At 37.6% G+C, this 14,373-nt stretch overlaps 1 protein-coding gene across 1 annotated transcript; it reads right to left on the reverse strand.

The window, feature by feature from the left end:
- Positions 1–10,529: 10,529 nt before the first annotated feature.
- On the reverse strand, positions 10,530–11,844 carry LOC124274525 (splicing factor U2af large subunit A-like). The gene is made up of 2 exons (XM_046709887.1): positions 11,787–11,844; positions 10,530–11,143 (listed from the first exon to the last, which is right to left on the reverse strand). The coding sequence occupies exons 1-2, from the start codon at positions 11,842–11,844 to the stop codon at positions 10,530–10,532; spliced, it is 672 nt and encodes a 223-aa protein (XP_046565843.1).
- Positions 11,845–14,373: the final 2,529 nt, after the last annotated feature.

The raw sequence follows: 14,373 nt of genomic DNA on the forward strand, positions 1-14,373 counted from the left end.
AGTATGGTTTGTGTAAATGCGATGTTATCATGTAAGTTTGTCTAGTAAAGGAGATGTTCATTTGCAAGTATGGTTTGTGTAAATGCGATGTTATGATGTAAGTTTGTCTAGTAAAGGAGATGTTCATATGCAAGTACGGTTTGTGTAAATGCGATGTTATGATGTAAGTTTGTCTAGTAAAGGAGATGTTCATATGCAAGTATGGTTTGCGTAAATGCGATGTTATGATGTAAGTTTGTCTAGTAAAGGAGATGTTCATATACAAGTATGGTGTGCGTAAAAGCGATGTTATGATGTAAGTTTGTCTAGTAAAGGAGATGTTCATATACAAGTATGGTTTGCGTAAAAGCGATGTTATGATGTAAGTTTGTCTAGTAAAGGAGATGTTCATATGCAAGTATGGTTTATGTAAATGCGATGTTATCATGTAAGTTTGTCTAGTAAAGGAGATGTTCATATGCAAGTATGGTGGTGTACGTAAATGCGATGTTATCATGTAAGTTTGTCTAGTAAAGGAGATGTTCATATGCAAGTATGGTTTGTGTAAATGCGATGTTATGATGTAAGTTTGTCTAGTAAAGGAGATGTTCATATGCAAGTATGGTTTGTGTAAATGCGATGTTATCATGTAAGTTTGTCTAGTAAAGGAGATGTTCATATGCAAGTATGGTGTACGTAAATGCGATGTTATCATGTAAGTTTGTCTAGTAAAGGAGATGTTCATATGCAAGTATGGTTTGTGTAAATGCGATGTTATGATGTAAGTTTGTCTAGTAAAGGAGATGTTCATATGCAAGTATGGTTTGTGTAAATGCGATGTTATGATGTAAGTTTGTCTAGTAAAGGAGATGTTCATATGCAAGTATGGTGTACGTAAATGCGATGTTATGATGTAAGTTTTGTCTAGTAAAGGAGATGTTCATATGCAAGTATGGTTTGTGTAAATGCGATGTTATCATGTAAGTTTGTCTAGTAAAGGAGATGTTCATATGCAAGTATGGTTTGTGTAAATGCGATGTTATGATGTAAGTTTGTCTAGTAAAGGAGATGTTCATATGCAAGTATGGTTTGTGTAAATGCGATGTTATCATGTAAGTTTGTCTAGTAAAGGAGATGTTCATATGCAAGTATGGTTTGTGTAAATGCGATGTTATGATGTAAGTTTGTCTAGTAAAGGAGATGTTCATATGCAAGTATGGTTTGTGTAAATGCGATGTTATCATGTAAGTTTGTCTAGTAAAGGAGATGTTCATATGCAAGTATGGTTTGTGTAAATGCGATGTTATCATGTAAGTTTGTCTAGTAAAGGAGATGTTCATATGCAAGTATGGTTTGTGTAAATGCGATGTTATGATGTAAGTTTGTCTAGTAAAGGAGATGTTCATATGCAAGTATGGTTTGTGTAAATGCGATGTTATCATGTAAGTTTGTCTAGTAAAGGAGATGTTCATATGCAAGTATGGTTTGTGTAAATGCGATGTTATGATGTAAGTTTGTCTAGTAAAGGAGATGTTCATATGCAAGTATGGTTTGTGTAAATGCGATGTTATCATGTAAGTTTGTCTAGTAAAGGAGATGTTCATATGCAAGTATGGTTTGTGTAAATGCGATGTTATGATGTAAGTTTGTCTAGTAAAGGAGATGTTCATATGCAAGTATGGTTTGTGTAAATGCGATGTTATCATGTAAGTTTGTCTAGTAAAGGAGATGTTCATATGCAAGTATGGTTTATGTAAATGCGATGTTATCATGTAAGTTTGTCTAGTAAAGGAGATGTTCATATGCAAGTATGGTTTGTGTAAATGCGATGTTATGATGTAAGTTTGTCTAGTAAAGGAGATGTTCATATGCAAGTATGGTTTGCGTAAAATGCGATGTTATGATGTAAGTTTGTCTAGTAAAGGAGATGTTCATATGCAAGTATGGTGTGCGTAAATGCGATGTTATCATGTAAGTTTGTCTAGTAAAGGAGATGTTCATATGCAAGTATGGTTTACGTAAATGCGATGTTATGATGTAAGTTTGTCTAGTAAAGGAGATGTTCATATGCAAGTATGGTTTGTGTAAATGCGATGTTATCATGTAAGTTTGTCTAGTAAAGGAGATGTTCATATGCAAGTATGGTTTATGTAAATGCGATGTTATCATGTAAGTTTGTCTAGTAAAGGAGATGTTCATATGCAAGTATGGTTTATGTAAATGCGATGTTATGATGTAAGTTTGTCTAGTAAAGGAGATGTTCATATGCAAGTATGGTTTTGTGTAAATGCGATGTTATGATGTAAGTTTGTCTAGTAAAGGAGATGTTCATATGCAAGTATGGTTTGTGTAAATGCGATGTTATGATGTAAGTTTGTCTAGTAAAGGAGATGTTCATATGCAAGTATGGTTTGCGTAAATGCGATGTTATGATGTAAGTTTGTCTAGTAAAGGAGATGTTCATATGCAAGTATGGTGTACGTAAATGCGATGTTATCATGTAAGTTTGTCTAGTAAAGGAGATGTTCATATGGAAGTATGGTTTGTGTAAATGCGATGTTATCATGTAAGTTTGTCTAGTAAAGGAGATGTTCATATGCAAGTATGGTTTGTGTAAATGCGATGTTATCATGTAAGTTTGTCTAGTAAAGGAGATGTTCATATGCAAGTATGGTTTGTGTAAATGCGATGTTATCATGTAAGTTTGTCTAGTAAAGGAGATGTTCATATGCAAGTATGGTGTGTGTAAATGCGATGTTATCATGTAAGTTTGTCTAGTAAAGGAGATGTTCATATGCAAGTATGGTTTATGTAAATGCGATGTTATGATGTAAGTTTGTCTAGTAAAGGAGATGTTCATATGCAAGTATGGTTTGTGTAAATGCGATGTTATGATGTAAGTTTGTCTAGTAAAGGAGATGTTCATATGCAAGTATGGTTTATGTAAATGCGATGTTATGATGTAAGTTTGTCTAGTAAAGGAGATGTTCATATGCAAGTATGGTTTGTGTAAATGCGATGTTATCATGTAAGTTTGTCTAGTAAAGGAGATGTTCATATGCAAGTATGGTTTGTGTAAATGCGATGTTATCATGTAAGTTTGTCTAGTAAAGGAGATGTTCATATGCAAGTATGGTTTGTGTAAATGCGATGTTATCATGTAAGTTTGTCTAGTAAAGGAGATGTTCATATGCAAGTATGGTTTGTGTAAATGCGATGTTATCATGTAAGTTTGTCTAGTAAAGGAGATGTTCATATGCAAGTATATGGTTTGTGTAAATGCGATGTTATCATGTAAGTTTGTCTAGTAAAGGAGATGTTCATATGCAAGTATGGTTTGTGTAAATGCGATGTTATGATGTAAGTTTGTCTAGTAAAGGAGATGTTCATATGCAAGTATGGTGTGCGTAAATGCGATGTTATCATGTAAGTTTGTCTAGTAAAGGAGATGTTCATATGCAAGTATGGTGTGCGTAAATGCGATGTTATGATGTAAGTTTGTCTAGTAAAGGAGATGTTCATATGCAAGTATGGTTTGTGTAAATGCGATGTTATCATGTAAGTTTGTCTAGTAAAGGAGATGTTCATATGCAAGTATGGTTTATGTAAATGCGATGTTATGATGTAAGTTTGTCTAGTAAAGGAGATGTTCATATGCAAGTATGGTTTGTGTAAATGCGATGTTATGATGTAAGTTTGTCTAGTAAAGGAGATGTTCATATGCAAGTATGGTTTGTGTAAATGCGATGTTATCATGTAAGTTTGTATAGTAAAGGAGATGTTCATATGCAAGTATGGTTTGTGTAAATGCGATGTTATGATGTAAGTTTGTCTAGTAAAGGAGATGTTCATATGCAAGTATGGTTTGTGTAAATGCGATGTTATGATGTAAGTTTGTCTAGTAAAGGAGATGTTCATATGCAAGTATGGTTTACGTAAATGCGATGTTATCATGTAAGTTTGTCTAGTAAAGGAGATGTTCATATGGAAGTATGGTTTGTGTAAATGCGATGTTATCATGTAAGTTTGTCTAGTAAAGGAGATGTTCATATGCAAGTATGGTTTGTGTAAATGCGATGTTATCATGTAAGTTTGTCTAGTAAAGGAGATGTTCATATGCAAGTATGGTTTGTGTAAATGCGATGTTATCATGTAAGTTTGTCTAGTAAAGGAGATGTTCATATGCAAGTATGGTTTGTGTAAATGCGATGTTATGATGTAAGTTTGTCTAGTAAAGGAGATGTTCATATGCAAGTATGGTTTGTGTAAATGCGATGTTATCATGTAAGTTTGTCTAGTAAAGGAGATGTTCATATGCAAGTATGGTTTGTGTAAATGCGATGTTATCATGTAAGTTTGTCTAGTAAAGGAGATGTTCATATGCAAGTATGGTTTGCGTAAATGCGATGTTATCATGTAAGTTTGTCTAGTAAAGGAGATGTTCATATGCAAGTATGGTTTGTGTAAATGCGATGTTATGATGTAAGTTTGTCTAGTAAAGGAGATGTTCATATGCAAGTATGGTGTGTGTAAATGCGATGTTATGATGTAAGTTTGTCTAGTAAAGGAGATGTTCATATGCAAGTATGGTGTGCGTAAATGCGATGTTATGATGTAAGTTTGTCTAGTAAAGGAGATGTTCATATGCAAGTATGGGTGTGTGTAAATGCGATGTTATCATGTAAGTTTGTCTAGTAAAGGAGATGTTCATATGCAAGTATGGTTTATGTAAATGCGATGTTATCATGTAAGTTTGTCTAGTAAAGGAGATGTTCATATGCAAGTATGGTTTATGTAAATGCGATGTTATGATGTAAGTTTGTCTAGTAAAGGAGATGTTCATATGCAAGTATGGTTTGTGTAAATGCGATGTTATCATGTAAGTTTGTCTAGTAAAGGAGATGTTCATATGCAAGTATGGTTTATGCGATGTAAATGCGATGTTATCATGTAAGTTTGTCCAGTAAAGGAGATGTTCATATGCAAGTACGGTTTATGTAAATGCGATGTTATGATGTAAGTTTGTATAGTAAAGGAGATGTTCATATGCATGTACGGTTTCTGTAAATGCGATGTTATCATCTAAGTTTGTCTAGTAAAGGAGATGTTCATTTGCAAGTATGGTGTACGTAAATGCGATGTTATGATGTAAGTTTGTCTAGTAAAGGAGATGTTCATATACAAGTATGGTGTGCGTAAAAGCGATGTTATGATGTAAGTTTGTCTAGTAAAGGAGATGTTCATATGCAAGTATGGTGTGCGTAAAAGCGATGTTATCATGTAAGTTTGTCTAGTAAAGGAGATGTTCATATGCAAGTACGGTTTGTGTAAATGCGATGTTATCATGTAAGTTTGTATAGTAAAGGAGATGTTCATATGCAAGTATGGTGTGCGTAAAAGCGATGTTATTTAGTAAGTTTGTCTAGTAAAGGAGATGTTCATATACAAGTATGGTGTGCGTAAATGCGATGTTATCATGTAAGTTTGTATAGTAAAGGAGATGTTCATATGCAAGTATGGTTTATGTAAATGCGATGTTATGATGTAAGTTTGTCTAGTAAAGGAGATGTTCATATGCAAGTATGGTGTGCGTAAATGCGATGTTATCATGTAAGTTTGTCTAGTAAAGGAGATGTTCATATGCAAGTATGGTTTATGTAAATGCGATGTTATGATGTAAGTTTGTCTAGTAAAGGAGATGTTCATATGCAAGTACGGTTTGTGTAAATGCGATGTTATGATGTAAGTTTGTATAGTAAAGGAGATGTTCATATGCAAGTATGGTTTGTGTAAATGCGATGTTATGATGTAAGTTTGTCTAGTAAAGGAGATGTTCATTTGCAAGTATGGTGTACGTAAATGCGATGTCATGTAAGTTTGTCTAGTAAAGGAGATGTTCATATGGAAGTATGGTTTGTGTAAATGCGATGTTATCATGCAAGTTTGTCTAGTAAAGGAGATGTTCATTTGCAAGTATAGTTTGTGTAAATGCGATGTTATCATGTAAGTTTGTCTAGTAAAGGAGATGTTCATATGGAAGTATGGTTTGTGTAAATGCGATGTTATCATGTAAGTTTGTATAGTAAAGGAGATGTTCATTTGCAAGTATAGTTTGTGTAAATGCGATGTTATCATGTAAGTTTGTCTAGTAAAGGAGATGTTCATATGCAAGTTTGGTGTAGGTAAATGCGATGTTATGAAGTAAGTTTGTCTAGTAAAGGAGATGTTCATATACAAGTATGGTGTGCGTAAAAGCGATGTTATCATGTAAGTTTGTCTAGTAAAGGAGATGTTCATATACAAGTATGGTTTGCCTAAAAGCGGTGTTATGATGTTAGTTTGTCTAGTAAAGGAGATGTTCATATGCAAGTATGGTTTATGTAAATGCGATGGTATCATGTAAGTTTGTCTAGTAAAGGAGATGTTCATATGCAAGTACGGTTTGTGTAAATGCGGTGTTATGATGTAAGTTTGTCTAGTAAAGGAGATGTTCATTTGCAAGTATGGTGTGCGTAAATGCGATGATATCATGTAAGTTTGTCTAGTAAAGGAGATGTTCATATGGAAGTATGGTTTGTGTAAATGCGATGTTATCATGCAAGTTTGTCTAGTAAAGGAGGTGTTCATTTGCAAGTATGGTTTGTGTAAATGCCATGTTATGATGTAAGTTTGTCTAGTAAAGGAGATGTTCATATGCAAGTACGGTTTGTGTAAATGCGATGTTATGATGTAAGTTTGTCTAGTAAAGGAGATGTTCATTTGCAAGTATGGTTTATGTAAATGCGATGTTATGATGTAAGTTTGTCTAGTAAAGGAGATGTTCATATGCAAGTATGGTTTGTGTAAATGCGATGTTATGATGTAAGTTTGTCTAGTAAAGGAGATGTTCATATACAAGTATGGTTTGTGTAAATGCGATGTTATGATGTAAGTTTGTCTAGTAAAGGAGATGTTCATATGGAAGTATGGTTTATGTAAATGCGATGTTATCATGTAAGTTTGTATAGTAAAGGAGATGTTCATATGCAAGTATGGTGTACGTAAATGCGATGTTATCATGTAAGTTTGTCTAGTAAAGGAGATGTTCATATGCAAGTATGGTTTGATGTAAATGCGATGTTATCATGTAAGTTTGTCTAGTAAAGGAGATGTTCATATGCAAGTATGGTTTGTGTAAATGCGATGTTATCATGTAAGTTTGTCTAGTAAAGGAGATGTTCATATGCAAGTATGGTTTGTGTAAATGCGATGTTATCATGTAAGTTTGTCTAGTAAAGGAGATGTTCATATGCAAGTATGGTTTGTGTAAATGCGATGTTATCATGTAAGTTTGTCTAGTAAAGGAGATGTTCATATGCAAGTATAGTTTGTGTAAATGCGATGTTATCATGTAAGTTTGTCTAGTAAAGGAGATGTTCATATGCAAGTATGGTTTGTGTAAATGCGATGTTATGATGTAAGTTTGTCTAGTAAAGGAGATGTTCATTTGCAAGTATGGTGTACGTAAATGCGATGGTGCGTAAATGCGATGTCAGTTTGTCTAGTAAAGGAGATGTTCATATACAAAGTATGGTTGTGTGTAAATGCGATGTTATGATGTAAGTTTGTCTAGTAAAGGAGATGTTCATATGCAAGTATGGTGTACGTAAATGCGATGTTATCATGTAAGTTTGTCTAGTAAAGGAGATGTTCATATGCAAGTATGGTGTACGTAAATGCGATGTTATGATGTAACTTTGTCTAGCAAAGGAGATGTTCATATGGAAGTATGGTTCGTGTAAATGCGATGTTATCATGTAAGTTTGTTTAGTGAAGGAGATGTTCATATGGAAGTATGGTTTATGTAAATGCGATGTTATCATGTAAGTTTGTCTAGTAAAGGAGATGTTCATATGCAAGTATGGTTTATGTAAATGCGATGTTATGATGTAAGTTTGTCTAGTAAAGGAGATGTTCATATGCAAGTATGGTTTGTGTAAATGCGATGTTATGATGTAAGTTTGTCTAGTAAAGGGAGATGTTCATATGCGAAGTATGGTTTATGTAAATGCGATGTTATCATGTAAGTTTGTCTAGTAAAGGAGATGTTCATATGCAAGTATGGTTTGTGTAAATGCGATGTTATGATGTAAGTTTGTCTAGTAAAGGAGATGTTCATATGCAAGTATGGTTTGTGTAAATGCGATGTTATCATGTAAGTTTGTCTAGTAAAGGAGATGTTCATATGCAAGTATGGTTTGTGTAAATGCGATGTTATGATGTAAGTTTGTCTAGTAAAGGAGATGTTCATATGCAAGTATGGTTTGTGTAAATGCGATGTTATCATGTAAGTTTGTCTAGTAAAGGAGATGTTCATATGCAAGTATGGTTTGTGTAAATGCGATGTTATGATGTAAAGTTTGTCTAGTAAAAAGGAGATGTTCATATGCAAGTATGGTTTATGTAAAAAAATGCGATGTTATGATGTAAGTTTGTCTAGTAAAGGAGATGTTCATATGCAAGTATGGTTTGTGTAAATGCGATGTTATGATGTAAGTTTGTCTAGTAAAGGAGATGTTCATATGCAAGTATGGTTTGTGTAAATGCGATGTTATGATGTAAGTTTGTCTAGTAAAGGAGATGTTCATATGCAAGTTTGGTTTGTGTAAATGCGATGTTATGATGTAAGTTTGTATAGTAAAGGAGATGTTCATATACAAGTATTGTTTGTGTAAATGCAATGTTATCATGTTAATTTGTCTAGTAAAGGAGATGTTCATATGGAAGTATGGTTTGTGTAAATGCGATGTTATCATGTAAGTTTGTATAGTAAAGGAGATGTTCATTTGCAAGAATAGTTTGTGTAAATGCGATGTTATCATGTAAGTTTGTCTAGTAAAGGAGATGTTCATATGCAAGTACGGTTTGTGTAAATGCGATGTTATCATGCAAGTTTGTATAGTAAAGGAGATGTTCATTTGCAAGTATAGTTTGTGTAAATGCGATGTTATCATGTAAGTTTGTCTAGTAAAGGAGATGTTCATATGCAAGTATGGTGTGTGTAAATGCGATGTTATGATGTAAGTTTGTCTAGTAAAGGAGATGTTCATATGCAAGTATGGTGTGCGTAAATGCGATGTTATCATGTAAGTTTGTCTAGTAAAGGAGATGTTCATATGCAAGTATGGTGTACGTAAATGCGATGTTATGATGTAACTTTGTCTAGCAAAGGAGATGTTCATATGGAAGTATGGTTTGTGTAAATGCGATGTTATCATGTAAGTTTGTTTAGTGAAGGAGATGTTCATATGGAAGTATGGTTTATGTAAATGCGATGTTATCATGTAAGTTTGTCCAGTAAAGGAGATGTTCATATGCAAGTATGGTTTATGTAAATGCGATGTTATGATGTAAGTTTGTCTAGTAAAGGAGATGTTCATATGCAAGTATGGTTTGTGTAAATGCGATGTTATGATGTAAGTTTGTATAGTAAAGGAGATGTTCATATGCAAGTATGGTTTGTGTAAATGCGATGTTATGATGTAAGTTTGTCTAGTAAAGGAGATGTTCATATGGAAGCATGGTTTGTGTAAATGTGATGTTATGATGTAAGTTTGTATAGTAAAGGAGATGTTCATATGCAAGTATGGTTTATGTAAATGCGATGTTATCATGTAAGTTTGTCTAGTAAAGGAGATGTTCATATGCGGAAGTATGGTTTGTGTAAATGCGATGTTATCATGTAAGTTTGTATAGTAAAGGAGATGTTCATATGCAAGTACGGTTTATGTAAATGCGATGTTTATCAGTTTGCATGTTCATTGCAAGTATGGTTTGTGTAAAGATGTTCAGTTTGTTAGTAAAGCAAGTATAGTTTGTGTAAATGCGATGTTATCATGTAAGTTTGTCTAGTAAAGGAGATGTTCATATGCAAGTACGGTTTGTGTAAATGCGATGTTATGATGTAAGTTTGTCTAGTAAAGGAGATGTTCATTTGCAAGTATGGTGTGCGTAAATGCGATGGTATTATGTCAGTTTGTCTAGTAAAGGAGATGTTCATATACAAGTATGGTGTGCGTAAATGCGATGTTATGATGTAAGTTTGTCTAGTAAAGGAGATGTTCATTTGCAAGTATGGTGTACGTAAATGCAATGTTATGATGTAAGTTTGTCTAGTAAAGGAGATGTTCATATGCAAGTATACCTTCCATTTGTCCTTCTATTCCTTTGTTTTCCTTGTCTTTAAGTTGTCCTATTAAGAGATGTCATTCCATTTCCTGCCACCATTCATTTATCTCCTTCCATTTCTTTCTTCACTCCACATTCCTTATCTCCTTTCCTTTTGTGCCTGTTTCCATTCCTTTCCTGTTTATCTCCTTCCATTCTTTACTCCTTTTTATCCTTCCGTTATCCCTGCCTCCTTTCTTCCTGTCTTTATCTATTTTTATCTCCTTCCTTCCTCCATTTCATTTATTTCTCTTCCTTCCTCCTCTTTCTCCATCTCCTTCATTCTTTCCTCTTTGTCCATTATTTCTCCTTTTCCTCCTTCCATGTCCATTCCTGTCCACTACTCATTTCCTGTTCTCCTTCCTGTCTTCCTGTCTTGTGTCCCTGTTTATCTCTTCCTCCACTGTCCTTGTCCTCTTTATCTCCATCTTTCTTTGTTCCATTTGTCCTTCCTCCATCCTGCTGTCTGTCCTGTTTGTCCATGTCATTCCTCCTTCCTGTCTCCTTTCCTTGTCCGTTCCTGTTTGTCTCACTGGGTCCATCCTTCCTGTCTCCTTGTCCTCTTTGTGTTCCTGTCTCATTCCTGTGCCTGTGTCTCTGTCCTGGGTGTTGTCTGGTTTGTCCTCTTCCTTCTTTGTCCTTGTCCGTTCCTCAGGTTGTGTCTCATTCTCATTCTGTCTCGTCTTCCTCCATTCCTTCCATGTTTGTCTGTCTGTGTCGTTCCTGTGTCTTCCATGCGTCTCCTGTCTGTCTCGTTTTCCTTGTCTGTGTCTCGTTTCTTTGTGGCTCGTTTGTCTGTCCTTCCTCCTCCTTGTCTTCCTGTGTCTCTGTGTCTGTGTTCCTGTCCGTTCGTGTCTTGTCCTGTGCTGGGGCTGTTCTTGTCTCAGTTGGCTCAGTCTGTGTCTTGTTTGATTCTGGATCTCTGTCTCCTTGTGATGTTCCTCCTTCTGGGCTCTGTCTGTGGTGACGTCGGCGTTTTACAGGCCGTGGCCATGGACGTCTCGGCTGCTGGACAGGCTGCGTCATGTGTCATGCATAAAGCCATGCCTGCATGTGGACGTCTCATTTGCTGGACAGGCTTACATGATCAACATCGCGTTTTACATGACCATGCTCCATATGGACGTCTCTTCACTAGACAAGAGCTGCATGATGTGTCAGTTTACAGACCATGCTTCCATGTGGACAGTCTCATTTGTTCTGGACAAGGTTACATCATAATCATTTACGTGCATACATGCTTGCATGGACATCTCGCTGGACAGACTTGCATGATGACATCATGATTGCAGCATGTGAATAGACTTACATCATGACGATTTGCTTTCATGTAGATGGACATCTCATTTGCTGGATAGACTTACATCATGTGTTTGCATGGACAGTCTCATTTTGCTGGACAGACTTACATGATCAACATCATGACCATGCTTTGCATATGGATCTCATTGCTGGACAGACTTGCATCATCAGCATTCCATTCCATCCTCCTTTCCATTTCACCTCCATTCCATTCCACCTTCCTCCTTCCTATCGTATTCCATCCATTCTATTTTCCATTCCATCCATTTATCTTCCATTTCCTGTCTTTATCCATTCACTCCATCCTCCTTCCTGTCTATCCATTCCTTCATTCCTGTTTCCTTTCATTCCTTCCATTCCTTTCCATCTTTATCCATTCTTTATCCCTGTTCCCTTTATCCATTCCTTTTATCCTTCATTCCTCCATTCCTTCTCCATTCCTCCATTCCTTTCCATTCCTGTCATTTTCATCCACCACTCCTTTTCCTTTCCCTTCTATCCATTCCATTCCACCTCCTTCCATTTCCTGTCTATCCTCCATTCCCTCCATTCATTTCCCATTCTTTCCTGTCCTTATCCATTCCTCCTTCCATTCCTGTCTTTATCTTTCCCTCCATTCCTCCTTCATTTCTCCTTCATCTTCCTTCCTCTCATTTATCCTTCATTATCCATTCCTTTCTCTTTCTCATTCCTTCCCCTCCATTCCTCCTCCCTTTTTCGTTTCCTTCATTCCCCTCTTTTATCCTTCCTTTCTCCTTATCCTCCTGTTCATTTCCTTCATTCCATTCCCTCCATTCCTTTCTGTCTTTTACTCCATTTCCTTCCATCTTTATCCATTCCTTTCATTTCCATTTTATCTCCTTCATTCCTTCATTCCCCTTATCTCCCTCATTTTCCTTTCCTTTATCTTTTTCTGTTTCCTTATCCTCCATTCCTTCCTCCATTTCCTCTCCTCCTTCCTTCCATTCCATTCCTCCATTCCCCTTCCTCCTTCATTTCATTTCTCCATCCTCGTTTTCCTTCCACATTCGTTTCCACTCCTTCATTTTTCTTCCTCTTTATCCACCTTCTTTCATTCCTCGTTTATCCTTCCTGTCCCTTTTTCCTTATTCCACTCATTTTCATTTATCCTCTTCGTTTCCTCCTTTCATTCCTCCATCCATTATCTTTCCTGTCTTCCTTCCGTCATTTCCTTATCCTTCCATCCTTCATCCATCATCTTCTTTATCCTTCATTCCTTTCCCTCTTTATCCTTCCTGTAATTTCCTCCATTCTTTCCTCTTTTCCATTCCATGTGCTTTCCTGTCATTTCCATTCCATCTTTCCATTCCTGTTTCCTTCTCGTTTCCATTCCTCCTCCATTCCATTCCTTCATGTCTTCCTCTCTTCATTTCCTTGTATCCTGTCTCATTTTCCTCTTCCATCCATGTCTCCTCCATTCCTTGTGTTTCCATTCCTTCGTTTCCTGTCCTGTTCCTCCATTCCTGTCCTATCCTTCCTCCTTTATCATTCATGTCCTTCTCCTTCCTTCTCATCTTTTTATCCATTCCTTTTCTTCAAGTGTCCATTCGGCCTTTATCCTTCATGTTCCTTCCTTCATTCCTCCTTTATCCTTCCGTTTCCTGTGTGTCTTCATGTCTTCCTCCTTGTGTTCGTTGTCTTCATCCTGTTCTATGGTCTCACTTGTGTTTGATCATGGTCGCGTTACGTGATCCATGCGTCCGCATATGGTTTGTCTCAGCTGCCTGGACAGGCACCATTGTGTGGCAGGTCGTTGCATGGGCCATCTTTATGGAATGGACGTCCTCCTTTGCTGGACAGGCCACGTGATGCATTGTCGCGTTTACCTAGCCAGCTGCGTGTGGACGTCTCGGCTGCTGGACAGGCTGCGTCGTGACTTGTCGCGTTTACGGAGCACCATGCTTGCGTATGGACGTCTCCTTTGCTGGACAGGCTTGCGTCATAACGTCGCGTTTACGCGCCATGCTTCCGTATGGACGTCTCGGCTGCTGGACAGGCTTGCGTGATTAACGTCGCGTTTACGCACCGCCATGCTTGCGTATGGACGTCTCGGCTGCTGGACAGGCTTACGTCATGGCGTCGCGTTTACGCAGGCTATGCTTGCAGATGGACGTCTCGGCTTTGCTGGGACAGGCTTACGTGATGACATCGCGTTTACGCGACCATGCTTGCGCATGGACATCCTCGGCTGCTGGACAGGCTTACGTGGTGGCGTCGCGTTTGCACGTTCCTATGCTTGCGTATGGACGTCTCGGCGCTGGACAGGCTTACGTGATGACATGCGTTTACGTGCCATGCGCGTATGGACATCGGCTGCTGGACAGGCTTACGTGATAACATCGCGTTTCACGGACCATAGCGCGTATGGACGTCTCGGCTGCTGGACAGGCTTACGTGATTAACGTCGCGTTTACGTAAGACCATGCTTGCGTATGGACGTCTCGGCTGCTGGACAGACGTCATAACGTCGCGTTGCAGGCCGTAGCGCGTATGGACGTCTCGGCTGCTGGACAGGACTTACGTGATGACGTCGCGTTTGCCGTGGACCGTGCTTGCGTATGGACGTCTCGTTTGCTGGACAGGCTTACGTAATGGCATCGTCGCGCCCCTGCGGCTTGCGTATGGACGTCTCGGCTGCTGGACAGGCTTACGTGATGCCATCGCGTTTGCTCGCCACAGGCTTGCGTATGGACATCTCGGCTGCTGGACAGGCTTACGTGATTAACGTCGCGTTTACGTAAATATGCTTGCGTATGGACATCTCGGCTGCTGGACAGGCTTACGTGATTAACGTCGCGTTTGCGACCATGCTTGACGTCGGCTGCTGGACATCTGAATTTGCTGCGTATGGACGTCATCATGGAC

The sequence above is a fragment of the Haliotis rubra genome, unplaced genomic scaffold (assembly GCF_003918875.1).
Source record: "Haliotis rubra isolate DU_JTF1 unplaced genomic scaffold, ASM391887v1 Scf1910, whole genome shotgun sequence".
Classification (NCBI taxonomy): Eukaryota; Metazoa; Mollusca; class Gastropoda; order Lepetellida; family Haliotidae; genus Haliotis; species Haliotis rubra.

Excerpts from the sequence above, each read along its gene's own strand:
- LOC124274525 (XM_046709887.1), bottom strand. The coding sequence starts at position 11,844 with ATGGAAGGAATGAAAGGAAACAGGAATGAAGGAATGGATAGACAGGAA. Across the intron at positions 11,144-11,786 it reads TAGACAGGAAGGAGGATGGA|ACAGAGCCCAGAAGGAGGAA; the intron begins GTGAATGGATAA and ends ACGTCACCACAG.